This window comes from Tyto alba, unplaced genomic scaffold, assembly GCF_018691265.1.
Source record: "Tyto alba isolate M040663 unplaced genomic scaffold, T.alba_DEE_v4.0 Super-Scaffold_34, whole genome shotgun sequence".
In the NCBI taxonomy this organism is placed as follows: Eukaryota; Metazoa; Chordata; class Aves; order Strigiformes; family Tytonidae; genus Tyto; species Tyto alba.
Genome location: NW_024881309.1, coordinates 4,558,244 through 4,586,117, shown reverse-complemented (window position 1 = coordinate 4,586,117; position 27,874 = coordinate 4,558,244). Strand labels below are relative to the sequence as shown.

At 57.5% G+C, this 27,874-nt stretch overlaps 1 protein-coding gene across 1 annotated transcript; it reads right to left on the bottom strand.

The window, feature by feature from the left end:
* Positions 1 to 39: 39 nt before the first annotated feature.
* Positions 40 to 27,874, bottom strand: GFRA2 (GDNF family receptor alpha 2). Its single transcript, XM_042801593.1, has 9 exons — positions 27,466 to 27,874; positions 21,770 to 22,084; positions 18,045 to 18,128; positions 13,290 to 13,638; positions 2,769 to 2,878; positions 2,526 to 2,666; positions 2,257 to 2,432; positions 1,287 to 1,340; positions 40 to 1,103 (listed from the first exon to the last, which is right to left on the bottom strand). The coding sequence occupies exons 1-9, from the start codon at positions 27,503 to 27,505 to the stop codon at positions 975 to 977; spliced, it is 1,398 nt and encodes a 465-aa protein (XP_042657527.1). The 5' UTR covers positions 27,506 to 27,874; the 3' UTR covers positions 40 to 974.

The following is a 27,874-nucleotide window of genomic DNA, read 5'->3' as shown; positions in this document are numbered from 1 at the left end:
AAACTTTACAATAATACATTTTTAAGTTGTTGTTGCCATTTGAGCATTTTTTTTAAAAATAAAGGAAAAAAGGAAATTAAAAAAGCCACACTGTAGATGTATATGGTTATGTATATACATACATATATGTAGGTATAGGTGAATGGTATATACATACACTATATATGTATATATAAAAGAAAGAAAACATAGAGGAACATCCAGAGGTTTCCAACCACCAATGGGCCAGATCCCATCCCAACCCAGATTTAAAAAAAAAAAAAAAAAAAAAAGAACAAAAAAGAAAAATCTCCCCCTTGCAGTGACAGATTGAAAACATCAGGACAACCTCACAATGTTTGAATAGTAGTTTCTTTTCTCTTCCATTTTAAAACTCTCGCCGACCACGGGAAAGGAAAAAAAAGAACACCCCCCAGTAACCATGTCAAGAGCTCGAGTGAGTCCCCTCGGAGGGTGCAGAAGAGCCGCCGCCGGCACGTCCGTCCTTTGGGATGCTCCGGTGTGGAAACCTCGCCGTCCCCGCGGCCACCCCAGTGCCCCCGGGGCTGCAAATAACCTTTGCCAAAGCTCTGCTCGACGCTTATTTTCCCCCGGATTCCCCCACTGCAGGGCACATGGAGGGGGTTCACCCCGAGCCGTGGGCTCCTGCTTTAAGAAAGAAACCCAACGCACCGTAGAAGACCCTCGGAAAACAAAAACAAAAAAAAAAAAAAAAAAAAGAAAAAAAAAATCAAAACCACCCAAAAAACGGGGAAAAATTAAAATAGGAAGAAAACCACCAAAGTTTCCCAGCGTGGTGAGGGTCCTCCTGCCGCCCGGCGTGCTGGGGCTCGGTGTCACCGGTGTTTGGGAGCGTTCCGGCCCCCGAGCCGGTCCTTCCCGGTCACCCGAGAGCGAGCGTGCCGGCCGGGCGCTGCCGGTGCGCGTTTGGGCGAGTGTCCCCGGTGCCGCCGGCCGCTGCCTTCCTCGCCCCTCTATAACGCCAGCACCAGCAGGAGGATGGGCACAACGGGCAGGATCCGGCCCGCCCAGTGTCGGCTGCCGCCCGCTTTTGGGTCCACGAACGTTTTCTGGTCCGGCATGATGTCCGTGGTCAGCTGGGTCTGCGGGCGAGGGGACAGCAGGGTTTCACCGAGGACATTTTTTTTGGGGGGGGGGGGGGGGGGGGGGGGGGGGAAGTATCCAATATCTTGAAAAACACCTATTTTTACCCTCTGGGCAGTGAAGCCAGTGGTCCCCCAGCCCTGGGACCCCCCACCCCGCGCTCCCCACTGCCCCAACCGTACCTCTGAGTAGCACAGGCTCTGCTCTTTGGACTTGTTTAGCTTCGGTCCGTACTCCTAGAGAGGAGAAAGGCTTAGGGCAGGGCTGTGCACTCAGGGCTGCTCCTGCCTGGGGTCACACCCTGGGGGTTTTGGGGGGGGAGAGTTGTCCCCAAATTCCCCTGGAAGCTACCGACCCGCCCTGCAAGGGCACGGGGCGATGCCTGCAGCCCTACGCGTGGGCCATTGCGAATCATGGCTCAGAGCACACCCGGCTGGTGTTTGAAGCGTGAAGAAGCTTTGCGAAAGGCAAGAGAAAAAGAAAACAGGCTCATCCCCCCTCCCCGGGCAGCTCCGCGTCCTTGCTGGAAGGCTTCAAGCCCTCCCCACAGGTTCATCTTCGCTCCCCTACCCGTGCTCCCAGCTGCAAATCCTCCCGCCGAGGACCCTGCCCACACCCCCGTGACACCCACCAGCCACCGTCCCCCTGTCCCACTCCTCTCCTGGCAGCACTTTGCCACCCACGGAGCAAAGCGCGAAGCCACAAGCCCAGCACAGCGTGAGGAAATACATATTTTTCAGGTTTCCCATAACCATGTGGAATTCAAGCTGGTTTAACCCCAAATGAGCCAGGCCCGGGAGAAGTTGGGCTCGGGGAATCTACGCCAGCTCACCCTGCCCTGGGCACAGTGACACACCGGGCAGGGGACGATGCCCTCAGCGAGGGAAGGGGATGGGCAGGGCAGGGATCCCTCCCTTCCCCACACCAGACCCCCGGGCAGCGCCCAGACCCCCAATTACCCGGGACGGCCGGATCCTGCCGGGCACCTGGGTACCAACACCTCATCCCGACCGAGATGCGTTGCACTGAGCAGGGCTTTTTGCTGCCCGTGGGCTGCAGGTGACCTCCTGGCTGACAGATCCACCCCCCCCACCCCACAAGGGTCCAGACCAGTCCCCCCAGTTTACACCGGTGACCAGGCTTGGGTCCTACCTGGACGGAGGTGCAGGTGGTGATGATGCTCGTGTCGTACATGGTGTTGCTGTCGTTGATGTCATCCGGCAAGGCAGGGCTCTTCTCCGTCTTCGGCGGCAGGGTGACGGGGGGCGAGGGGTTCTTGGGGGAGAGGTTCACGTCGGTGCCGTTGCCGAAGGCTTGGATGGCGTTTCCTGGGGGGCAGGAGATGTTTAGGGGGGGGGGGGGGGGGGTGCACCCCAGCGGTGATGGGGCAGGGTGAGGGAGAGGAGAGGGAAGCGCCTTACGGAGACAAGGGTTTTCCGTGAAGTCTCGGAGGAATTTCTCACACTCCTCCTCCATGTTGCCGCTGCCTTTGCAGGAGCACCAGGGCGAGATGGTGATGCTGGCGGTGCTGGCGTCCACGTAGTTGGGCGTCATGTCGAAGCCTGCTCCCGGATGAGGAGAGGGAAAAGGGATGAGGTGCTGTGGTGGGAGAAACCCTTCACCATCCCTCCCGACCCCCCCCCCCCCCCCCTCCCGGCACTCACCGATGAGCCCTGCGTAGGAGCCCAGGCACGCCTGGTAGTTGTCCCCGGGGCAGCTCGTCAGGAACTGGAAGGAGGCTTGGCAATTGGTGTGGAAATCGGCCAGCCGGGACCTGGGGGCAAAGACCAAGAGGGAGAGGGATGGGACTTCACCGCCGCTCCCGGCACGGAGCAACTCGGCGGCAAGGAGCAACATAAAAAAAAAACGTAAAGATGAGAAAAGAGGATAAATGGGGTCGAGAGAGGAGAGCTGAACGAGATCTAGGCACAGGAGGTGCAACTCCTTGTCTCTCCTCCCGCCGGCCCAGCCTGCCGGAGGGTCGTGGGCAAGGGAGGGGTGCCTGCTTGTGGGGGGGTACTCCACTGGGGGTGAGCCCCTGAGCGTGGGACCCTCATTCCTCCATCCTTGGCAGCTCCCATCCCCTTTCCAAGTGCTGCTCAGCTGGCAGAGCACACCATAAACTTCACAACCTCATTTGGCCGCGCTGCTCCCGGTGTCATTACACGACTGTAAAATTTCACTGCTTGTTTTTATCTTCCCCCTGAAATGTTAAAGCTTAGAGCGCAATTAAAATGCCTGAGGTTGGGGTTTACATTTTCCTTTCTTCTTTTGCAGCTGAGAAGAGAAAAAAAAACAAGAGGAAACCTTGCAGAGACCCCAGGGGCTGAGATGCTCGTGCCCTGCCTGCCCTTCTCCTCCATCCCTGCCTGTCCCCTGCCAGACTCAGCTCTAAGGCAGAAAGAGCAGAGGTGGGGAGAACCAGCAGGACCAGGAGGAATAAAGAAGGGACAAGAGGAGCAGAGGAGCTGGTTTCCACTCCAGTCACTGGCTTGGTTACCCCTTCTCTTCTCTCACTGCTCAGTGTAATGCACAGAAAAAGTGCGAGGAGTGATGGAAGCACAGTTATTTCCAGGTGTATCAGTAATCTGGCTCTGCTGACCCAAACCCACGCTTCCCATGTGATGCTCTGGGGATTTTTCTTGGGATGAATCGAATCACCGAGGTAGAAGGTTAAAGAAATGGGAAGGAGGTAGAAGAAGACAGACAGGTGGACCAGGTGGACAGATGGATGAGCTGCAGTTTTCCAAATTGACTCAGTCATTAAATGAGTAGACACGGGGCTGAATTGTGGCCCAGGCTGGATCTCAATCACAGGGAGGAATCGCTGTGAAGCAGCCAAGTTGCTGACACTGTAGATGAGACCTTGCATTTTGCAACAGAAAACCTCCTCAGCTCTTTTTTTCCACTCTTCCTATAGAAAGAAGAAGGCATACATTATTTTCTTTAGCTTCCTTTTCCTTCCTTCTTAATTAAATGTCATCTTTGTCCAACCAGTGATTGAATCATCCAACAGTACCTGCCTAAAGCCATAAGAACTGATGAAAATAAAGGGTAGAAATTGTGGCTGGGTTTTTTGGTTTGGTTTTTTTTTTGTTTTTTTTTTTTTTTTAGACTACAAATTATTTGTTTTCAGAAGGTTCTTATCAAATTAAATAGAGGAACAAATGAAGCAGTGATTGAATGAGGTAGAAGGGATCTGCAGCGATACCTTACATCCCTCCAGCACTTTTCATCACGCCGGATCTCGAGCACACTAAAGGAGCAGGGGGCAGGTACCACCAAAATGCAGCCAGCGCTGGGGAGGAGCAGAGATGCTGCTGCTGAGCCCACAGCCAGAAGGCCACGGCACTTTCCTGGGCTACGTACTGGGGAAAGGACGTAAGAGGGAATAAAACACAGCTGCCCGGGGCTGGACCAGAGCACTGGATGCTCCACGTGGGAATGCAGCAGTTTCCTGGAGACTTTTGTTGTTTCCAGCCATCCGTGACTGGGGCTTTTTTCCAGATCACAGGGTTTCACAGCCACTGATGCAACCATCTTCTGTGGAGCAGCTGAGCCTCTTCTGGCGGCTCCCTGGTCCTTTGGGGACCCCAGCATCACCCCACAGCGAGCTCCCCGGCCGAGCCAGGCGGTTGGCAAGAGCCACCCATGCACTCGGTACCTTCTCTTTGCTGCTTCCCATAGCTGGGCATGCAGGTCTCGCTCAGTTTTTGCCTGCTGATGGGCTGCCAGCGGCATGAACTGGATTATTTTCCCGCTTACACCAGCTGCCTGACCCACTTACAGCCTCCCGACAGGCTGCAAGTTTCCAGGGCAAGGTCAGTCTCTTCATCTGGGTTATTCAAGCACTCCCGAGGAGAAGGCAGGACTCCTGGGCACCGCTGCGCTTCTCTACATGTTGGATGCAAATAAATATCAATAACGCAAGTGGCATTGCCTCTGGGAGGCAAACTGAGGGGGGGGGCGGGGGAAGTGTGCTGGGCGATATAGGGAAGGAGGATGGGCTTGGGCTAAAGCACTGATTTCAGGAAAAAAAGGGGATTCTGCAGCACTCCCGTGGCATGGGAGAGACAAGGAGCCAACTTTCTCCCTCTCCTCCTTCCTGGAAACAAAACTCACCCATCCCACGAGGAGGTTCTTTTCACCAGACCCACGTTTTTCTTCCTCCCTAGTGATTTAGCACCCGGGGAAAGAAAAACTCCCTACGACAGCGGTGCAGAGAGGGAGAGCGGGGGCTCCCATCCTGCACCCATTCCTGCGGCTGATGCTCAGCTTTCAGCACACGGTCTCCCTCGCCGGAGCTGTGCACGAAGCTCAGCGTGTGCAGAAAAGCTTTGCCAGGGGACATCTGCAGTGCTCAGCCCTCCCTGCAGCCAAAACCAGCCTCGAGACAAGGGGTGTCGCTCCCCACTTACAAAGTGGGAGCGGACGACAGACCCCAGGATGGGTGTTGCAGAGCAGAAAAGCTCCAACTCTGCTCCCCTTCACACAATCCCCATCGCATGAAGGTATTTGGAGTCCCTCCTCCTCCCCTCTGCGGGAGATAAATAAAGTTTCCGACAGCGTTTTCCCTCTCCCCAAATTAGAGGTGAAGGCACGTCAATTCTCTTAAAGAACTGTGGCAAGTTCATCACCGAGCGCCACAAAAATTTGTCACGCTGCTCCCCGGGGCCCTGCTCCTGGCTTGTAGCATCCTCTAAGGCAAATGTTATTCTTTTCATAATACATGACAAGCCAGCTGGTAATCTTTCCAGAATATCCAAGCCAGATGTCACTCTTTCCGTTGTATACAATGAGTTTGCAGTCGTTGGATGAGACTCTAACTGCCAGGAATAAACCTTACTGGAGCCGGCCCATGGCTTCTCAGATTTCTGCTTTTAAGTGCCTGGGCAAAAAAAAGGAGAGGGAGCCAAGTCCATCTTAGTAGAAACAGGAGGAATTGGTGCCAAATTGCTGGCTGGCAGCTCGAGGCAGCAGGTGGGTCTGGCCAGTCTCTTCCTGCAAAGGCCAGACCTGGGCTGGGAAGAGCTGGGCTGGCAGCTGGGGCAAGGGATGGGGAAGGAGGACGATGGTGTGGGGAGCTGCAGAGCATAGCCTCAGCCAGCACGTTATTTTCCTGAAAGGCCTCCAAGTCAGAAAAAAAAAAAAAAAAAAGAGTGAAAAAGGGCTTAACAAAAATGAATTATATATACACACATATATCATATCCCAAACCCAGTCCAAGTGCTGGATTTCAAAGTTAGGGGGTGACAAGCTGGTTCTCTTTGATGCATCTAAAAAATACATTTGATTTCTGGGTGAAAAGACCAGAACGATGCCAAGGGGAGGCAGTCCCAGGGATCGGGGGGCTTCCATACCTCTCCTCTTCCCTGCTCGACTCCAGACACCTCCCAGGGGTGCCTGCGGTGCACAGACACCCCTGGTGCTTATCCCGCCCGTTTAGGGGACTTTGTGCATTGCTGCAGGGCCCATCCCATCAGCTCCTGGCTGCTAACTCATCTCCTAGCCTTGTTATCGTGCAGGAATTCAGAAGCAGCTTGCCAGTGCCAGCAAGACACCCTCGCTCTGACATTAAAAGTTACCTACACAGCAGAGGATTTTTTTGATTCGTTTTTTTTTTTTTTTTTTTTTTTCCGCTTGTTGGTGCATTGCAATTTTTTAAGCAGAAAAATCCCCAGAACAGATGCAAGGTGCCTAATTGGGTGCTAATTGTTCCCATCACCGCACGCCTATGAGAAGTCCAAGCCCGGCGCTGGTAATAACTCACCACCCATCAAAGCGAATAGTATCAGACTCTTGAATATTTCATGCAGAAAATATCCGAGATGCGGAGATTACTCAAGACGTGTTTTTCACAGGCAATTTACAGGGACCAAGGAAAAATGGCTTTAATAGACATGAGCATCGAGAGGCGGCTGGGAAACGCGCCTCTCCCCCCCCTGCAGAGCTGTGGATGTTCAAGAAGCTGCGACAACATGTGAAAACTCAGCAAGACATGAAAAACCTGTGGGCCCGCTGGGCATCCTCCTCCCAACGCTCGCTCTGCCTGCTCGTCCTGCTGGAGATGAATGCTTTCAAAGCCAGGAGATGCTGAGATAAAAAAAAATTAGCCTCAAACACCAAGAACAGTGTCCAGGTAATTCAAAGAGCCCTGGGGATGGAGATCAGCTAAAGAAATGAGAGGGAAGCTGGAGCAAAACTCCACTTTTCCGGGTGACCCTCTACCAAAGCTAGTAAATATTTCACGGGGGGAAAAAAAAAAAAAAAAAAAAAAAAGATCAATGGAAATATTTGTTTTATCCAGGAAAAGTTATCTGCCACCTCTGGAGACTGGAGTCACTTGTTCTGGTGTGAGCCAGGAGGGTTTTATTCCTGCTTTTAGTGAAAACCGTCTCGCTGCTGTAGCACAGCATCGCTCCATAGGATGGGCACTGGTCCCCCGACCCAAAGCTGCCCCTCACCCAGGGAGACGGGGGCAGCAGGAAAGAGGCAAAACCAGAAGGAATCAGAGCAAAGCAAAGGAGAAATCCCCAAATTAGAGAAAGCAGAGCGAAGCCAGCAAGAGGGAAAAAAAATGAGGACAAACAGACAACAGACCAACTGCTAAGTTAGGAGCCATTAATTAAGAAGTTTAGTTATCCATATGTATTTTTAGGACAGCACATCTTGATTCATCACAGCTAAGAGCAGTTGAAAGACATTTTTTTTTTTTATCCTCTTCCCTATGCTCAAACCCTATCATTACCCGGTAAGAGAAGGGAAGAATTAAACGCACGCATCATTTGATTTTAATTGAAGGACTGTTCTATTTCATTGAACTGCTAACTAAGCCGAACAGGAGATTGTGTTTACATAAGCAAACCCTGAGTCAGTATAGACTTGCTGTCACATTAAGTCAATACTTATGAAGGCTCTCTATTTAATTATTCAGTGCGAATTGACTTATTATTGTGTTAAGAGCACCGTTAGCCTTGAGCAAGGTGGCCACGGAGCTGAGAGATCCCTTCCAGCCGCCTTTGCACGGGGTCCCAGGGGAGAGGTACCTGGGGGTACTGCCCCGCTGGCCCCCTCCCTCTGTCCCCCCCCCCCCTAAATTGGGAAGCCAAAGCCACCAACTTTTGCAGATTTGCGAGTTTAAGGTCGGATTTGGAGGCTTCCCCCGGCAGGTTGGTGCAGCCCCCCCACCCTTGGGGACCCATCAGCCGTGCCCTGTCCCCCTCCAGACTCAAGCATTGCTCCTCTCTACCAGCTCCCAGAGCCGCTGTTAAATCCAAGAGCATTTTTCCCTCCTCCTCCTTCTTCCCAGACAGCTTTGTGGACAGCCGAGCCGTACTTCTGAGCCGCTCTCATTACACGGCGTAATGAGAAAGTTGAGCTGCTGCTCCGCTGTTTATCAAGGAAACATCCATTATAGATGGCATTTTGTCTGTGCTAAACAAAGGCCGTGAAGACGAGGACGTGGGTTAAAAAAAAAAAAAAGAAAACCAAAGCGTTTTGTTCCCATGTTTGGTGTTTAATCAATAGCAAGCCAGCCTGGATCCGTTCCTCCCCTCACGCATGCCTCGAGCCAAGCCTCCCTCGTGGGTCCTCGGGTGATGAAGCAAGGCTTCCCCTCTCCAGGGCAGTGCTCCCGAATTAGCAACCCAACCCCAGCCAAAGAGGGATGGGGCTTGCTCTGCAGCAATGCACCTCACCAGTGCACGCAGACACAGGCGTCCTGCAAGGAGCTGGGCAGGATCCGTCCCCCCCCTCCCAGCTACAAATCCACTGAAACCGGGGAGAAAACTCAGGCAAATTAAACATCACCCTGGTTTTGGATGCTGAGGAGCTACAGCCAGTGGAGGCTGGGAAATTCTTCAGCACCAGCATCACTGAAGCATATAAGACCAGATTATTTGTGTTCCTGACTTGCTGATGCAAGATGAAAAATACAGCAAACTGCAGCTGCTGAAATCAGCTCTTTTCTCCCCTTTCCTTCTCTTTCCCCTTAGCTGAGGTTAGTGTTTTGCAAAAGGTTTTATATTCTAGGAGCTAAAACCTGTCCATTGCAATCAGACACAAAGCTCGGGGAGTTTGTCGGGCTCCTCCGTTGTGCCGGGAAAAGCTTCCTGGCACAAAAAGCCTCACAAATTGCAGCGATCTGAGTCTGATTGTTCCTGCTTCTCACGGCCGGGAGCCGGGAGAAAGGGCTTGAAGCATCTCACCGGGGATTTTTAGCAGGCACACAGGTCAAGGCCATCTGAATTGCTTTGCCTACAGCACTAGGACCTGAGCTCAGAAGGGCAGTGGAGAACAGAGGGGCTGCACAGCACCCTCCTCCGAGCCACGGGGACCCCCAGGCGATCCAGCCCCTGCTCCGTGCCAGGATGCTGCTCGCTGGTTAAAATACCCCAGTCCAAAGCATTCAGAAAACACCCACTTGCAGAATGACTCTTGGTCGTGATGGAAGAGCTGGTGGCTTTTATCTCCCCAGCTTCACGACCACTGATGGGACAGGGACTAGTGTTCAACCACCAGCCCTGCACAGCTGGAAAGCAGCAGCAGCAGGAAGCCATGAAAACCTCCAGAACGACTGTTTTCCGTGCTGGAAAGTTCGTTTGCCCTCTCCCCCAGCTCCTCTGCTTCTTTTGGGAAGGAAGCAATGCGACCTCAGCGGGGGTTGTGTCCTGCAAGAGCAGCAGCCCCCAACAAGGGGCAACCCCCCTGCACCCAGCTCAGCACCGACCACGGCGAGATGGCAGCAAAAATCTCCCAGCAGAGCCCTATCCCGGTAGAGAGGGCTTTGCCGTTCATTAGGCGTTCAGCCAGGAGGCTTAATTACGCTCACAGCTCGTGCAGGAGCATTATCTCATCTCCTGCCACCGCTGGGTTTCGGAACAGCTTGCCAATCTGCTTCAGAGTTCAGTGCCCTTGCCAGTCCCGTGCGCAGATAAGGAGGACGAGCATCCCTCCGCGATGCCGGCCCGATAAGCACAGGCAGCGATGGGAAATCCCACGGCAGACCCCAGCCCTGCTTTGCCCACAGCCGGGGGCTCAGGGTGATGGGACGTGGAGGGGTTTCATGCCCACTTGCTCCTGGGTGGAGGCTGGTGGGTGCAGATGCTGTGGGAAGGAGGACAAAGCCTCCACGCTCTATTTATACACGTTCCCAGTACCTGGTGATGATCTTAGCAGAGGCTGCCTGCCAATGCTTTGTTATTTATAAATGCAGAGGGCCTTGGAGAAGCAGGAGGGAGAGAGGAGAAGCTCTCCCCGAAGCCTGAGTCAGCCCTACAGACCACCCTGTCCCTACAAAACAAGCCTGGCAAAGGGGACACCAACCAACCAAACTCACCCAGCCAGCACACAGATGCAATCCTCCCCCCACTCCCCGGGGCTTTTGCAGAAGAGCAGAGAAAGCTGCTCACCCAGAACTGGACCAGCGGCATCCCGAGGGGTCCTGGAGCCACGCACTGGAGTTTGTAGATCCCTGCATCGGGTGCAGCCCTGTCTGCACAGCAGCTCCAAGCCCACAGCAGGACCCCCTGCATCACCGCTCGCACCAAGCCAAACCCACCCGAAATATGTGGCACCCAATTTTTTTTTTGCAAGCAGCAGCTGCCGGGGGAGTTTGTGTTACCCGGGGGGGGTGGTTAGACAGCCTAGATTTCATTCAGCTCCCGAGCCTGGGCTTTCCAGGCTCACTAGGTGTGCTCAGCCTGGAGCAGCTGGGAAACACCAGGAATGTGCGTGGAGGAGGAGACGAGGTGGTGGGAGAAGGGGCTCAGCCAGCAGGTAAATCTATACCCTGCTCTAAGATGGGAAATTAAACCCCTAGCAATGAGTGCTGCGACTCCCTGGCCGTCTTTGGGGCAGCAGCAGGGTGGACAGACTCACGGCCACTGGATAGCCAGGCAGCTAATGTCTAGCAAGGGCAGCAGGCTCTCACGTAAAACTCTTGCTAACAATGGATTTCCTTGACCAGCTCTCCTCCGCATCCTTTCCCTACGGGCCAGGGGACACGATGCCCACATGTGCATCAGGCACAGCATGCAGGGCCGTTCCTTCATCCCTGGGGACCATGTGCCGGCAGGAGATGTCCAGATGGAGACGGAGGGAGGGGGAAAACAGCAGCAAGGACCACAACGTGCAGCCTGTGCGTGTGCCCGCTGCCAGGGACAGCACGGTGCGTGCACAGCCCCTGTTAGAAGGCTCTGCCAGAGCCCTCTCCACCCCAAAAGCCAGGGAGAAAAAAGCCAGACCCTCTCTCACTTGCAACGCAACATCAATAGAGAAAAATTCTTCTTTTCCCACCCCCACCCCCCTCAGCTCAGGTGCCAGGCAGGGCTCACCCTAGGCAGGTCACTGCTTCGAAACGCTTCTGCAGCTGCAAACACAAGGAGGTCAAGTGAGCTGCTGGAGCGCGGCAGCATCTCCGAGCATCCCTGGACGCATGTTCCCTGCTGCAGGCTCTTAACCCCCCCTCTTGCACCCCAGTGCCACAGCCTGGTTAATGCAACCGCTTTTAATAGGGGGGGGGTTGGAGCAAACCCACCTGCCCCAGCCTTGGGGAATGCTGCCAGAGCCCCCCCCCCAGGGCAGAGGTGTGGGAGGGGAGTCCATAGGATAGAACCTTCTCTTACAAGCCCAGATCTGAGGAGAGCATCCACGCACAGCCCTGCAACACCCCAGCACGGTCAGAAAACAGCCGAGGTTAAGGCAAACCCCAGCAAACCAATGCCCAAAGCTGGACACATAAAAAAATGCCAGATTTGGGTGTTTTGCAGAGTGAGAGCCTCTGGTCCGGGCCACCTCTCCCCAGCCTGGCAGCATCCCTGTTGCCACCAGAAAAACGCATTTCCAACTTGGAGCAAACAGCCAAGGCAATTGCCACATGCTTCCCCCTTTGCTGCTCCACCTTTTTTTCTGGCAGAATTTCATTTTATGCAGGAACGGGCTTATAATTAATGCTCGGCAGCTCCATGGCCTCTCCGGTCCCCCTCAACGCGCTGCTAATGCAGGTTATTCCCCTCCGTGAGCAGATGCATCCGCAGCATTTAATGTCTGAGCAAGCATCAGGCCTGCTGATGGAGAGGTGCTACTATTAATTTGGACACGACTCAGCACAGCCCTGGTATCTTTTATTCATAGACATTGGCTTATTGTATTACTTTTTGATAAAAAGCCACATTCCCATATTTCAAACACATTCGCTTGCAGCCAGAGGAAGACCTGAAGCTGCGTTATTTATTTATTTCGCCACCAGGCTCTGGGAAACTCCATCACCTTGATGGCAAAAAGACCCTCCTCCTCATAGGAAACAGATTCTTTATGAGGTTGATCCAGCCCCCGGAGGGTGACAGGAGGTTTTTTGCCGTATGAATAATGAGTTTCATAATGGAACAAAAGCCTGATCTCCCGACTTTGCTCTGCCACGGGGAAAACAGCGGATTTCACCAGCGATGAAGTTTCTGCTGGGGATGCTGAAAGCATGCTGAGGGATTTTGCCGCTTGCAGGGCGTGGGTTCCTTTTGCACATTTTCCCAGCCCTCCACAGCTTGGGGAGACAAAGTGGTCCCGGAGGCGGGGACAGAGCCAGCACGGTCCCCAAAAGCTCAGCCCCACCGTTCACAGCAAAAAGGCAGTCCCTGCTTCTCTGCTCCATCCCTGTTGCTCTGCTTCTGCCCCACGGCTCTGCCCCACGGTGGGCATCGCCCCACCGCAGCCTCCCAGGCCAAGCACGGGGAAGGGCAGAGCTGTGGTTTTGCACTGGGGGGTTCGGAGCAGCTCGGGGGAGGAGGGTGTGGAGGGGGGGTGGGTCGGTTGGCAGCCGCCGTGCTTGCAAAGCACACGCAACCCTGCCCAAACCCCACGGCCTCACCCCACGGCCAGGGAGCTGGGGACGACACGCCAAACTCGAGGCCACACCTCAGCTTCTCCACGAACAGCCAAAACCCCTTAACTCTGCCCCATTTTGCGCACAGGATACAGCTGTAACTGGAGGAGACCCAGCCGGCAAGTGCCACGCAGAGTTGGGAAGATGCAACCCGTCAACCTGAAGGAGGGTCACGCAAGAAGAGAGCACTGTAACCTCCGCCACGGCCCCGCAGCCTGAGCCCCCCCACCCCCCTCCACAGCCTGCAGATCCCCCCCCCCCTCTGGCACAGGGAAGGGCTGGGGGGATGCCCACGCAGAGCCCTTACCGGCACAGGTGATCCGTCCGGCACGTGTTACGCAAATCCAGGCAGTTGGGCTTCTCCTTGTCCTCGTAGGAGCAGGAGGGGACGATGGTTTGCCGCCGGCGCTCGGCGCAAGCCTGGTCCTTGCAGGAGCAGAAGAGGAGGCGGTAGGTGTACTCGCTGGGGACCCGGTCGAAGAATTGGCGCAGAGCCTTGTGGCATTTCCTCCGGCTGCAGTGCTCGGTGGCCGAGATCTCCCTGCTGCAGGTGGAGATGTAGCCCGAGCGCAGGCGCTTGCAGTTGTCGTTCAGGTTGCAGGCTTTGGCCGCGTCGAGGCAGTGGTTGCTTTTGGAATTGGTGGCGGGGTCCATTCCTGCCCGGAAAGCAAAAAGGGAGAAGGGGTGAGCGTAGGGCCGAGGGATGGGGATGATGCTAAAGGGAAGGGGGCTTGGCATCGCTGGCACCCCCCGGCATCTCTGGCGCAGCTTGTCCAAGCCCTGCGGGCAGTGATGGGGGGGGGGGGGGGGTGGGGGGGCTGGCTGGATGTACCCCTGCGGTTCCCCCCGCTTCATCCCCATCCCCCCTGCACGATTCGGAGGTCCTCCTCCAGCACGGGAAGGGTTAATGCACACCGACTGCAGCGAGGGGACCTGGTCAAACAGTCTTCCGTGCATAATTCATGCCATGAATTTGCAATATTTCTTTTTTTCTTGTCAATTATTCAAAGAATAATTATTAATTATTCAGCCTGCTCCAAAGCAGAATAATCTGCCGAGCTGCTCAGGGTCCCCTTGGCCCCTACACCCTCTCCCGGGGTTCCCCAAAACTGGGTCACCCCCAACCAGCCCCCCCCCAGGGCCGAGCACTGCCCAGGCAGGGACAGTGGGGACAAGGCTGACACTGGAGCCAAGCACCGGCCAGATCCCACATCCTCCCCGGGAATCCCAGCCCTCAGCAAATAACCAGGCAGAGGATGGACGAAGCCAAACCACCGCACAGGAACAAATGCTGAATTTTCTTTTATTTTTTTTGTCAAAATGATGGATTGCCCTCGGCAGCCCAGGTGCTATTTTAGAAGCCACCTGACTGCACCAACCACCTCGTCCCTCATTTCCTCCCCTCCACAACCTGGCCAAGCCCACGGATTCCTCCCTTGTCTCCCAGCTTTCCCTGGCAAAGACAAATGACAGCAGCAAGGAGCCTTCCCTAACAGACATATTTGTAGGGCCCTGCTAATTAGCAAATGGCAAGCAGCTGCGTGGGCAAGAATATTTCCCCCCCCCTTGCCTCCCTTTGCCCCACCCTGCAGGCGAGCAGCATTTTGGGGTGTCGTTTGCAGCACAGGACCTGACTTTGTTTCATTTTCCTACGGTCTTACCCAACTTGGTGTGACCCGGGAGCCTCCAGCACGGTGCTGCCTACGTTAAGGGGTCCCAATTAAAAGGTGAAATGGAATGCCCCCCCCCCCCCCCCCCCCCCGACACACACACAACCAGTGCCACCCTATGCAAACCCAACCCACATGCCGCTGGCTTTGGGGGGTGTTTGCAGCGGTGCCACCATTCCTGATCTGTGCCGTGATGACTGTGGGGTCCCCGTGGCCCCCCCTGCACCCAGGGGCAGCCCTCCCCAAGCCGGGCTGCGATGCCACAAGACCCCAGAGCTGGGGTGGGGGGGCGGGTTGGGGTCAAACTGTTCAGAGCGAGCCCTGGAAATGTCAAATGTGTCACCCGAGTGATGATCATTCCCCCCCCGCGGAGATGCACCGGGGACGGGGGAGTTTGCTAAGACAGACGTAAAGCGAATGCTTCTTATGATGTATGATTTATAAGTAAATCTGCCCTGAAAAATAGCGCAAGAGGCAAGAAGGTCGCTTGAGCTAAGAGAGATGTTGGAGCTGACGGATGGTCGGAGCGTGAATCGGAGCAGGGCTGAGGGGGAATCCTCCCCCCCCCCCCAGCTCCTCCTGCAAACGGGCCAGAAGCCCTGTCAGGAATAAAGCCACGAGGAACGGGGAGAGGAGGTGACGACGAGTCCTTTGAGGCTTCACACCTTCCCTGTGCATCCCAAAGGCGGGATGAGGTTTTGCAGCCGGGGTCCCTCCAGCCGAGGGCTGAGGATGGAGACAGCTCATGACACTGATGTCAGAGGAGCAGAAAGGGAAAAAGACGCTTGCAGAGGATGGGGGACACATGGTTCTCTCTTCTCCTTGTCCAGACCAGCTCTGGAATTTGAGGGGGGATGCACTGAGCACTCTCTGCACCCCAGGGGTGCTGGCAGCCGCCCCGGCTCCGAGCCCCGCGGGCAGTTAACAGCCACAAGCGTGGGATCTGTGCAAAGTGCCGGCTTATTGCCTAATCCTCCAAAGCCTCGCTCCTGCCCTGCCCGAGACCTGCAGGGACCTGGCTGCATTTTAATAGAGCCCATGCTTGGAAGCGCCGGGTTTCTGGGGAGCTCATTAATAAAGCAGAAGCATGAAAATTTCATGAGGCGAGAAGGAAACGGGGGCCAAGGAGCCGGGGAGGGGACCGCGCTGGGGGGGGGCCTGGTGCCACCCGCCGTCCCCTCAGCAGGCCCTGCCTGGCCTCTCGGGGCAGGGGTAGAGGAGGAGGAGGAGGGTGATGGGGAAGGCAGCGCTGCTGCAAGCCCACTCCGCGCCGTGTGGCGTGGGCTGAGGCAGGGGGTCTGATGCCCACCCGCTTGTGGGGTTTGCTGCTGCTGGGGGTTAGTGCCCGCGTGGGGGGGGGGGGGGGGGGGCTGGATTCCCAACCCGAGCCTCCTCCTCTTCCTCCCCGCAGGCTGTGGTTGCCGGCTCCGGCACCCCTCGGCCCAGCAGAGCATCCTCACCCCCGGCCCATCCCGGGCTGTGACTCTCCCCGGAGGGCTCCGGGATGGGGAGGGCTGCGGTGCTTCCCCACGGTGCCACCAGTCCCCCCCCCCCCGCCCCGGTCCCAGCAGGCTGCCCATCGAGGGCACGAGCCATCAGAGCGCATCGCTGCCCGCCTCGCTTACACAGCCCCTTCCTCCCAGAAAGGGAAGGTAATCCCTCCGTTATCCCCACAGGCAATTAGCAGCGCTCTGCCTCAGCCTTGTTATCGAGAAACAACACGAACAGCTCGTTTGCTTCAAGCGCTCGGGCTCCAGGTCGGGGCTGGGGGTCCCAGGGGGGGTGGGGGGGACAGCCGCTCGCTGCTCCCACCGCTCCAGCCCCGCGCAAGGGGGATGGAGAAGGGGTGGGAGAAGCACAACTCCAGAGCATAAAACCAGCCAATTCCCCCCTTCCCCCAGCCCCAATATTGCCAGCCAGGCTTCCTTCTCCTCTCGCTTTGCTTTTATGAATAAATCAACCCATGAGTGTTTAATCCCCCACTCCAGACACTTTGCTTTTCATACTTTCCAGCAGCTAAAATATTTCCTTGACGCTAATGTAATCCAAAAAGGCGTGCGGGAGACGGGAGGGGGTGGCATCGTCATCCTGAACCGGTGCTAAGCTCCCCGGAGGGAGCCCAGCAAATTTGCTTTGGGAGCTAAAACCCAGCGGGTGACAGGAGCGAGGGGATGAGGTGGCACAGCCCTTCTCCGAGGTGTCCCCAGGTGAGCCGGGGTGACTGCAGGCAGGGCTGCACAGCCCAGGGAGGGGGCACGGCATCACTGTGGGCTCCCTGAGGTGCCACCACAACGTTTGGGGACACAGGGACCCCCCCAAAACCCCGCAGCTGTGGGCAGCTTTAAGGGAGAGGGTTAAGAGGAGAAAGAGCAAGGAGAAGGCAAGGCATTGCTGACCTAATTTGAAAAGGGGGGCGAGGGGGGTGGCAGCATGAAGGGTTGTCATGGAAATAGATGGCAAAAAAAGTTCCTGGGGATGGTGGTGGAGTTTGGGTTCCCAAGAGGAGGACGTGGAGGCAGAGAGATGCTCCGAAGGGCTCAGCATCCTTCCCCCAGCAGCATCCCATAGCTCGGCTCAAGGCCATCTGCCCTGGGGAGTGACAGCAAACAGGGGCCCCCCCATCAGCTTCCTCACATACAGGGTGTCCTGCCAGTCCCAAATCTTCCAGAAGACAAAACGTTTTCCTTGGAGCAATGGATGGGCAGCACGAGGGTCTGGTCCCCCCCGTCAGAGCCCAGGTTGTGCCTGCGCCTCCCCCCCTGCCCTGCCTAACGCCGTGACACCCGGCTGCACGGGGGGACACGTCAGCAGGACAAATTACAGGATTACAGGCTCTCCAGCCCACCTTGGCTATTTGGTAGAAGCCCACGGTTGGAGGCAGCTGTGTCCAAAAGGTAAAAACCTAAATCGCAGCTTGGGGGGGGGCAATAGGGCACCCCAGGAGGAGGCTGCTGCCCCCCGTGGCTCTGCCATCACTGCCGGGCAGGGGCTCAAAGCAAGCCCCCACCTCAGCCAGGGTTCACCCACTCCCAGCAACGGCTGAACCCACTGGGAAGGTTGGAAACAGAGAAGATCTGCCCCAAAATGCAACAAACCCCGGCAGAGAACCAGCCTCCCCACAACGCTCCTCTCCATCAGGCTTCAGCATCCCAGCCCGCTGGGGGGGGGGGACGGGACGGGACACATGTGTCACCCCCAAGTGATGCTCAAGGCACCAGATCTGGGGAGATGGGAGAAGGGACGGGAAGGAGATCGACCACGGGAGCTGGAGGAGCAAAAGACCAACCACAGGGGAAGGAGCTGCGTGTTTTCCTTGTCAGGGAGCTCGGTAGCAGGTCTATGTTCTACAGGCAAGAGAAGATAAAGCAGTGGAAGCATGTTGCTTTTATTACCTGAGAAAATTGAAGCAAGTCTGAATATATCAGAGAGACGAGAGGTGACCGGCTCGTAGGGGGAAGCTTCATAAAATTCTTCTCCTAGAGTGGGAGGAAAGAAAGAGAAGGGGGAGAAAAAGCAAATTAAAAACCACAGCAAATAACCTCAGTCACCACCAAGGCTATGGCTGGGCTCGGGCACCCCCCCAGCACGGCAATCTGATTTGGGAAGGGAAAACCAAAAAGCTTTTAAAGCACTGCCCTGCAACAAAAGGAAAAGCCCATTTTGGACCGAATCAGCTTAATTCTTGCTGGCTGGGAGTTTGTGGCCAGGTGGGCAGGTCTGTGCTGCTGCCTGCAGCTGGGTCCTGCCGCAAGCTCAGCTCCTCGGGCGAGTCAGGTTTGGCAGCGGCTGCGTTCAAACTGACCTCAAAAGTTGAGGGAATTTAGGTTTGAAAGGTCAGTGTTTCATGACTATGTCTGCAGAGTCTGGGCCAGCTGCAAGCTGAAAGTTTTAGGGTCTGTACTCAACACTGGAATGTTTTATTGTTGTTACAAAAAAAAAAAAAAAAAAAAAAAAAAAGCACTTAAAAAAAAAAAAAAAAAGAGAAAACACTGTAAAGATTGTTTTCCAGTTTGCTCTGCCTCTGATGCACTTTGGGAAAATGGAAATATTTTGGTGGGGGGATACAGACCTGACTGGAGAGCCTCATCACCAGAGCATCCCCACCCATGACCCACCCACGCTGCACTCCAGGGGCTCATCCACCCCGATCTGCACTTTCGGGGGGGAAGGGGAGCAGGGTCCCTCCGTCACCAGGCTGGGAGCAAACCCCCTCTCTCCCCTCTTTGATTTCAGTGCAAACCCACGCGCTTTTGCTGCCTGCCTTTCGTGTAACTGGAGAAAAGGCTGATTTCAGGAGAGCCGGCCACGGCTCTCAGGAGAGGAAACGTTCTCCTCAAACCCCAGCGGCCACAGGAAAATAAATAAATAAATAAAATATATTTATGTGTATATATATATATATAAAATAATCAATGGCTGGACTTCGAAAGCCCCAGTCAGAGGCTGACCAGCAGCCCGGAGCATCGATCTCCTCTGTGCTTGGCAGCTCCTTCGGCAGGATCCCTGCCCGCACCGGGTGCCCTCACTGGGGGTGCCCCGGGATGGCCCCCCAGCAGCCCAGCCCGCTCCAGCCCACGGGTGCTCTACCAAGTTATTATTAGCCCAAAGCAGCAGCATTTATCCCATGTAATTAAGGAGCCACTTGAAATCCTGCGCTGGAAAACAAGCTCATTAAGAGGCGGGGAGCAATGCGGGAGGGCTCGCTCCGAGCCCAACGGCTCCTCAGCGCCGTTCCTTGGAAATTTGGGTGAGCAAAGCTGGGTGCCCGGCCAGGGAGAGCCCGGTGGGATGTCAGGTTGGGCTGTCTCCAGCAGCTGGGGGGTTTTCAGCCCGTCACCCCGCATCCCGCCTCGCCACTGCGCTCAGGGGGACGCTGGGTGATGCTATACGGGTGCAAGAGCCCCCGCCGGGGCCAAGGGCAGCTCCTGCCGCTGCTGCTCATCACCGGGAAGGAAACACGCTCGGGCCAAACCCCTTCGCCTCGCAGGGTTTCCTAATGCTCCGATGACAAATAGCACCTTTATTAAAGTGCATTTAGGAAACACTGTAACCTCCCGGTATATTGCTTTGCCAATGCAATAAATAATTAAATACTAGCTGAATCCTGCTGCTTGCTAGGAAAATTACTGAGCATTAAAAGGGCAGTGGACTTTTCTTGAGCTCACTGAGATGCAATTAACCTCCAGGAATGAGGCTGGAGTGAAAACAGTCCTCCTTAATGGCAGGGACAGGTTAGCTCCCGCAGCCGAGGGCTGGCCGGGAGGCCGCTGGGCACACAGCATCTTTGCTGAAAGGCAGAAGATCAGGGTCTACCTCGGGCTCCTCGTTGCTTTCACACTCACTGGTTTATGCATGTTAAAGCTCTGAGCTGCTGCATCTCCCCAAAGCTTCTAACTCTCCTTAAGAGTTGGTATAATCACTTCTCTTCCCACCTCCTCCTCCTCCTCCCAGTACAGGTCCTGGAGTACCCATCAAGCAGTAAAGCATCCTTCATTCATGTTTGCAAAGCCCTCTGAAATTGCTGAATGAAGGCTGCTAATGAGGGGTAGGAAACAATTAAGCAGTAATTCCTGCTCTGGGCTGGTTTTCAGGCTCCATAGTCCCTGTGCTGACCCAGATTTGAAGGTAATTTCACCGGGGGGGGGCACATGCTCCGGTACAGCTCCCCACATCCTCACCACTGCCACCAGTGCCCTCCCAGCACCACCACCACCTCCTCCGGCTTCAATCCCAGCTCAGGAGGGAGGTCAGAGACCTCTGCCCGCTGCGGCAACGGGGCTGCCCGGGGCCGGAGGCTCCTCCGCAGGCTCCAGCAAATGAACCCCCTTCAGCTCAGAGCCACTAAAGGAGGCGGCTTCCAGCCAGGGTAATGAAACAGCAGCCCAACAGGCATTTTTACAGGCCCAAATCATTGGTGGAACCGGGGCCAAGCTGCCAACATGCTCGGTGCCACGGGGGGCCGGGGGTCCGTCTGCTCGCAAGCTGCCACCGGCCAGGCAGGCACGTGCCCTTGCAAGGACGGTGCCACGACTCCAGGGCACTGGTACGGGCGGTTTTGCACAAGCTGAGGCTGGATTTAAGAGCTTCCACAGGCAGAGCCTGTCGTAAAACCATTAAAGGGATCTGTACTGTTAAACCGATGCTGGTTCTGCTCCTCTCCAGTTTGGGGCCAGCCGGGCGCTTGGCAGAGCTGTGCAGGGGTGGCGGGGTGGGGTAGAGCCCATACAGGACAGCGAAGCAAACCCCACCAGCCCCAGCCCCAGCCCCAGCCGAGCCCCTGACAGTTGGGTCCTTCCTCTGAGCCCAGTAAAGTGCCCCGCTGCAGCCCTGGACAGGCAGCAGGAGCCCCAGGGGCAGCCCCAGCCCCAGTGATGCCCCTGCAGAGGGGCGAGGGGCAGCGGGTGAAGCCCGCTGCCTCCCCCTGCCTTCAGGCAGTAGATAATCCCGCCTTCAACGAGCCAACCAGCCCCGGGCTAGCAAAATCCAATTTCAATTACCTGCGCTGCTCCAGCCTCTGATTTACTCCTTCACCGGGCTGCAATTATGGCAAGCTCTGGAGCATCGCCTTCCCCCCGCGAGGCGAGACCCCAGCGAACCCTCCCAGCTGCTCCCCAGCCCGCAAACCCCACTGGAGCACGGGCTAACGGGGGGCTGGGGAGGGGGGGTCGAGGAGGCAGCAACAACCTCCGCACCCCAAGAGATCCCCGCAGCTGGTATTGAGGTGCAAAGCCATGCCCCAGCCTCTGCACCCCACGGGCACACCTCCTCCGGGGCAGGCGAGCCCGGCTGGAGAGGAGCCCTGCCCTGGTTTGCAGGTGCCCGGGCACAACAGCTCTGCCATGATAGCGATCAGCATTTGGTGCAAACGCACCCCCCGCCGCGTTTCTCCCTTGCCCCACGCCCACTCTGGGCAGACCAGCTCTCAGCCCGGCCCCCCCATCAGCATCCTCTGAGAAAAGGGGGGGCGCCGGCTGCCTTCCCTGGGGTGCCCGTGCACTGCTCAGCCCATCTTCACTCTGAGGTGCCCGGAGAGCTTCCCCGCCTCGAGGTGGCTCAGGACCACCACCCCTCCAGCACCCTCCACCCCACTGCAACCCCACGGAGCCCTGCCCCGTACCTTCGGTCAACCCGAGGTGTATACTCCAGTAGATCTGAAGGCACTGAAGCTCCTTCTTCATCCCTCGCTTGCAGCGGCAGTCGTAGAGGGGGCTCTCCTGCAGCACCTCCAGGGCCACTTGGCATTCCTTGTTGGCCAGCATGGTGTTCCTGTCTCGGCCGGCCAGGCACTGCCGCAGCGTGCGGTAGCGGGAGCTGCAGCTGGGCTCCCCCGCGCACAGCTCGTTGGCTCGCACGCAGTCCACGGGCACCCGCCAGCCATGGGGGTCCTGCCCCGGCGGGGACGGGGGGCCAGCCAGCGAGCGGAGGATCTCATCTGAGCGAAGGGGCAGGGCAAGGAGAGACCAGGGCACAGAGAGGTGAGGGAGGGCGACCGGGTGGGCGAACCCCTTGTATTCCCTCCCCGGGACCCACACACATCAACCCGTGCCCCAGTCACTGGTGTTAGAGCCGCCTTTGGGCTGCTCGAGGGAGGGGGAGCACCCTTCCATCACACCTAAGCCAAGCCTGGATGTGTCCCCAGCTGTATCCCCACCGCAGGCTGTTTAATGCAACTAAATCCAGCCGGTGGCCTGAAAAAAAACAAGCGGGATGTCACAGGGCACCCCAGCAGCGGTGACGTGCCCCAAAGCGAGGAAGGTGGAGGGTTAACCCAACGCCTCAGCTCCTGGAGCCACGTGATGCCACAGGACTCTCTGTTTCTTATTAAAACCAAACAGGCAAATAAACAAACAGCGTGTTTCTAGCCCTGGTGCTTGGGGACATGAACCTCCACACACGACCTCTCAAGAGTCAAGGGAAGCAGAAAGCCCGGCCAAACCCGCTGCGCCCGTTGCTGTTTGGTTTTTATTTTGCAGCTCATCGTTTTCAGGCCTGCCACGGGATTTTTAGGGCATCTGACTCATGGGGTTTTCGAGCACTCGGGCTTGGCAGGGCTGCAGGTCTGCTGCAGCTCGGTACAAACTCTTCCCCCTGGGGACGGCCTCCTGCGTGCCTCCGTGCTAGCCACCCCTTGAGGTAGCAACCATCCAGCTTGCCTGGCTCCTGCCCACTCCTTGGACCCTGCCTTGGCAAGCAGCTCTGTGTGCTCCCCTTCCCTCCCGGCACTCCCTCAATTCTCATGCTATTTCTATCATTTTTCTCATTTGTTTTTTGAAGTAGATTCTCACCAGGTCAACCCCAGGCAAGACCACTGGCCTGTCCTACCCTGGGTGGACAGGGAAGGGGGACAGGCTACATTGGCCTGACTGCTGTCCCCCCGCCTGCACCGGAGGACGGGGTGGGCAGGACCCCCCGCCACTCCTGACCCCCCCACTTCTGCCAGCTTGCAACCGCAGGCAGGGAAAGCCCCGGAGCGGATGAAGATGGGCACAACGGGGACCTGGAGGGCAACCTCGGCTGTCCCCGGAGGGTGACACAGAGGGACACCCTGCTTCGTGTGACACCCACCCCCACTGCTGCCCTGCGCCCCGGGGAGCAGCTTCCCCTTCCCCTGGCTGCCACACGCAAGGCACCAACATGGGCACAGCAAACCTCAACCTCCAGCTCCCAGCCCCTTTCCAACCCGTAGCCGCTCGGCGAGGGGACAGTGACACCTACAGGCATGTGACAAGGGCCACCCGTGTCCCCCCACCACCACCCCCCCCTCTCCCACTCGCCAGGACACGCAGGCAGCTCCCACGTTCGGCGGGCGCTCGGCCCCAGCAGCAGCTCCCCCCGCGCAGGCAGCAGCACGCAGGCAGGGTTTGTCCCCCTGCCACCACCCTGGGGTGGGCATCCGTCCCCTGCCTCCTGGATGCCACGGGAGCAAGTGGCCACGCACGCCTCTGCCCACCTCGCCCGGTCCAGACACGCTCCTCGGGTCGCGGGGAGAGGAGAGGGGATGCTTGGGGCTGGGATGGCTCTGCAAGGGGGACGGGGCAGTGCCGGGGCTCAACGAGAAGGACGGTCAGCAGCCCCGGGTGGAAAGACCTCCGCTGCCTGTGGTCAGGCCAAGGAACAGATCCCGACCTCCTGGTCTTCAGCTGATGCCCCCAAACAAACATCGTTGGGTTCGGAGAGGTCTGGAGGGTGTCCGGGTAACCAGGAGCAGACGCAGAGGCCCTGCACCCACGTTAAATCCAATTTCGGGTGGCAGACGCCCCTTGGGAAGGCCCTCCTTGGCCTTTCAGGATTATATTCCACATGGGAGGCAGGCAGGATCCACGAGCGGTGGAGACACAGTCCTGACACACAGCCTGGACTGGTAGAGGAGAAACAGCCGTCCCCAAATGCTCCTCAGGGCAGAAATGCCAGCTCTTCGCCATGAGATGGGTGATGCTTTGGTGCTTTGAGTAGGAAGGGGCCAGCTCTGAACCTTTACACCCCGGGAAACCCCAGCGCAGCAGCTGGAACAACAGGCTCCTGCTGCAGCCCGGGGCAATCAGCTCCCAGGCATGGAGATCCATCCCACAGCTCCACCACGTGCCATTCCTCCTCCGCCGCCCTCGCCATGCTCAGCTGCAGATCCATCTGGTGCTCCTCTGCCCCGAGCAAGTCCAGGCCTCAGCTCCAATTCGGTCTTCTCCGGCCGATGCCATGAAGCCTCCTCCCAAAAATGCCATCCGAAGCCTCTCCCCTGGCTCCACGGGCCTCCCAGGCAGGGACCGGAGGTGCTGGCAGGCAGGCAGGGAAGGGAGGCAGCCGTGCCCTGATGCAAAAAAGGTGCTGGACCACACAGAGCATCCTCATGAGGGGCCCCAGCACCCTCGGCAGCGCGCCCCGACGCTGGCGCAGGCACCCCCTCGTGCCGGGGTGGGAAGCCCAACAGTAAATCCACCCGCCGGGAGCTGGCAGGGATGCGTGGCAGCGAGCTGGCCTCGGTCTCCTGGCTTTTGCCACCTTGCTTGCATGGCCTGGCAGAAAGCAGGGTGCTGCGTGCCCCCCCGGCAGCCCCGGGAGGGTGCCTGCAGCATCCCGCACCACATCCAAAGCGGGAGCACCAGCAGAGCCCGGAGCACGGCACAAAGCCGTCCCGCTGGAGGAGGAAAGGCAGGAGCAGCCCTTCCTCACAGTTCACAGCCCGCCCAGGGCAGCTCAGAACCCCCCCAAAATCCAGCAGCACGCTCAGCCCGGGCTGCTAGGTCGGTGTTTTTTCCTGGGGCCCTTCCCACACCCAGCTCGTGGCGCTGCCAAGCCGGGTAAAGCTCCACAGACCCCCACGGAGGTGCAAGGTGGGGAGTTTGGATGGAGGGGCAGGCTGAGGGGAGTTTTGCTTCCCTACCCAAAAGAAATTGCCTCAGCGATACACACTCGGCTAAACTCGTATCAATAAAACATCTGCAGAGAATTTAAACCTAATCCTCAGCAGTCTCTGGGGTGCCGGAGCACAGCAAGGATTTGCAGGCAGATGCACAAGCCTCCGACAGTCAGTCAGCAAACAACGCGATGGCCCGCTTTCCTCTCGCTCTCACAGCTTCTCCCAGCAGCATCAGGCTGTGTTGCCTCTTTTCTAGCTGTAATACATGTTTTCTTTAACCGGTCCTGCCACAGACCTTTGGACACAGGCAGTGTTAGAGGTAAATATTTATCCTCACAACTCGACTTAAAAGAAATTTAAAAAAAAATAAAATAAAATTGCGGAGGAACGTGCAGCCTGGCTGCTGTGGCAGCGATCGCTTTCTCCCAACCAAAGGGCTTTTTTGGCTCATCAGAAAGAAGAGCCCAGACGTGAAGAGCTGGGCTTCCTCATGCCGGGCCCCGCTCCCCCGGGCTCCTCAGCACGAGGCCATGCCGGGGGGTGGGGGGGCTGCTTTGGAAATTATCAGGATGAGGCTCCCCGGTCACCCCATCCCTAATGCTCAATGAGGGGTCACAGCTTCCCTGCAGTCACTGCTCGGGGTGTTGCAGCTCCTCTGGGTGGGGGGAGACAGACCCACCCAGCTTCCCCCCCGCACCCCTGAAACCTTTGGGGTACAGGGAAAGGGGGCAGAGGGTCTTGCTTTCATGCAACCCCCCGCGAGGGCGAATGGAGCACGGTTTGGATGCCTTAGGTGGGGCACCCTGGAGGTCCCCTGAATCTCGCTCGTGAGACATCCAGCAGCGACTCAGACGTGAGTAAAAACAGCCAGCTGCCCCCCCCCCCCAGCCAGCGCTGGAGAGCCCTTCCTCCCCCCTGACCAGATGTCTTCCCCCCCCTGCACCCCCCACTTTGCCCCCCAGAGCATCCCTCCTTGTTCTCGCTGGCTCAGAAGGCAGAGCTCATGCCCCCCCGCCCCCCGCCCTGACACTCCTCAGCATGCTTTGGCACTGGCAGGTCATGGGGAAGGGCACCCCAAATTGGGGTGCAGCCCCCCCACTGCTCAGGCCTGGGTCCCACCCCACACAAAGGCACGTGAGGCACCAGCTCCCCCTCACCCCCACCCCCCCCCCACCGGCACAGCACCCCCCCCTTCACCCTCGCCAGCCGGGGATTGTGCTGGGGAGCAGGGGAGAGGCAGAGCCCGTCACCCCACTTCCGCGCAGGGAGCAGAGCCCTTCCTCGGGGACACCGAGCACCCCACGCAGGGTGGGCCCTCTGCCCGCACCCCCAGCCCCGCACGGCGGGGTGCTCGGGAGGGAGGTTTGCTCTGCCAACCTCCAGGTCCCCGTCAGCAGCTCCCTGTCCCTTCTCCCTGTCCTCGCAGCCGGGGGGGACACTCCTCCAGCCCAGGCGAGCTCAGCAGAGGGGGGGGGGTTGGGTTGATTTTTTTTGGTTGGTTGGTTGGGGTTTTTTTGGGGGGGGGGGTGGGGGTGGGGGGGGTGGGTGCTGGCTGCTGCAGCGTGCTGGGGATCACACGAGCGCAGGCACCCGCCGAGAGGCAGCGGGGTGCGGGCGCTGCCGTAGCGACACGGCACACGACCGAGTCACGGTCCTGCGTGCGCCCACCCAGCCTCGCAGGAGGGGAAAAAAAAAAAAAAAAATAAAAAAAAAAATAAAAAAAGGACCTCTCTCATCTGCTTCCTTTTCACCCCAGACCCACCACGAGCTCTGACTTCTCCCCCTTTTCGGCTGCACCTTCCCCATCTCCGCAGGCGGCTGCCCTAGAAATTCTAAGCTTTCTCCCTGGCAGAGCCACAGCTCCTAAATAACTCACACATGATCTACAGCAACACGCACGAATTGCCACGGAGGGGACAGCAATTCCCCACGCACACGCACATGCAATTAGCTCAACTTTCTGAACCGATTCTCCATGCCAGGCACTAGCAGGGATGGCGCGGGGGGGGGGGGGTGGGTTGGGGGGGCCGGTACCCACGACAGCAGCGGCGGGAGGGTGCTGGGAGACAAGGGTAGGGGGGAGAGGGGTAAATATCCTCCGAAATGCAAATCCACGTCGAGAAGGGATCAAAGACGATCGGGGCTTTGCTGCCGCACGCTGATCCTGCCCGTTCCCGTGGACCGCGACCGCGGCCGTGGGGTGCCAGAGGCGGGGCGGTTGGGCGGGGTGGGTTGTGTGTGTGTCCCCTTCTTTTAAGTTTGATAGAAAATAGGGAAATAAAGTTGCCCCTGTCTCGCCTTGTCCCTCTCCTGCTGCAGACCGAGAGCCGAGCGGAGCCCGCGGAGAGGAGCGCGGATCCCCCCTCTCCAGCCCCCGCAGCCCCTCACCCACGGGAGGGACACGCCACCTCTGCCCGGCCAGGCGACAGCAGCCCACCCGGCCCGCCGGGGCCACTCACCTACAAAGAGGACGATGCAGAAAGCGTTTGCCAAAATCATGTTAGTAAATCCACGCGTTCCTCCACGTGTGCAAAAAAAAAAAAAAAAAAAAAAAAAAAAAAAAAGTGGAACCAAAAAAAAAAAATTAAAAAAATAATAATAATTCCCAAGGCGGTCAGGTAGATCCCAAATCCGGGCGAGGCTGCAAAAGAGAGAGGAAAGGGGTGGTGCGCTCCGCCGGGCGCGGAGCCGGGCCCTCAGCCGCTGCGCCGGGCAGCGCGGCTCGCCGCCTCCCGCATCCCCGCCCGCGCTCCTCCGCGCTCCTCCGCGCTCCGCCGGGCTCCCGGCGGCTTGTGGCGAGCCTGTGGCTACCAGAGCGGGGAGGGGAAGGGTGGGGAAGGGGGGGAGGCTTGGGGAGGGGAGGGGAGG

What these genes read in the sequence shown, in the direction of transcription:
- GFRA2 (XM_042801593.1), bottom strand. Translation starts at nt 27,505, where the DNA reads ATGATTTTGGCAAACGCTTTCTGCATCGTCCTCTTTGTAG. An exon ending in CTGCATCGTCCTCTTTGTAG is followed by an intron (nt 22,085 to 27,465) that starts GTGAGTGGCCCC and finishes CCCTTCGCTCAG; the next exon opens with ATGAGATCCTCCGCTCGCTG. An exon ending in CGGACGGATCACCTGTGCCG is followed by an intron (nt 2,879 to 13,289) that starts GTAAGGGCTCTG and finishes CTTTGCCCCCAG; the next exon opens with GTCCCGGCTGGCCGATTTCC.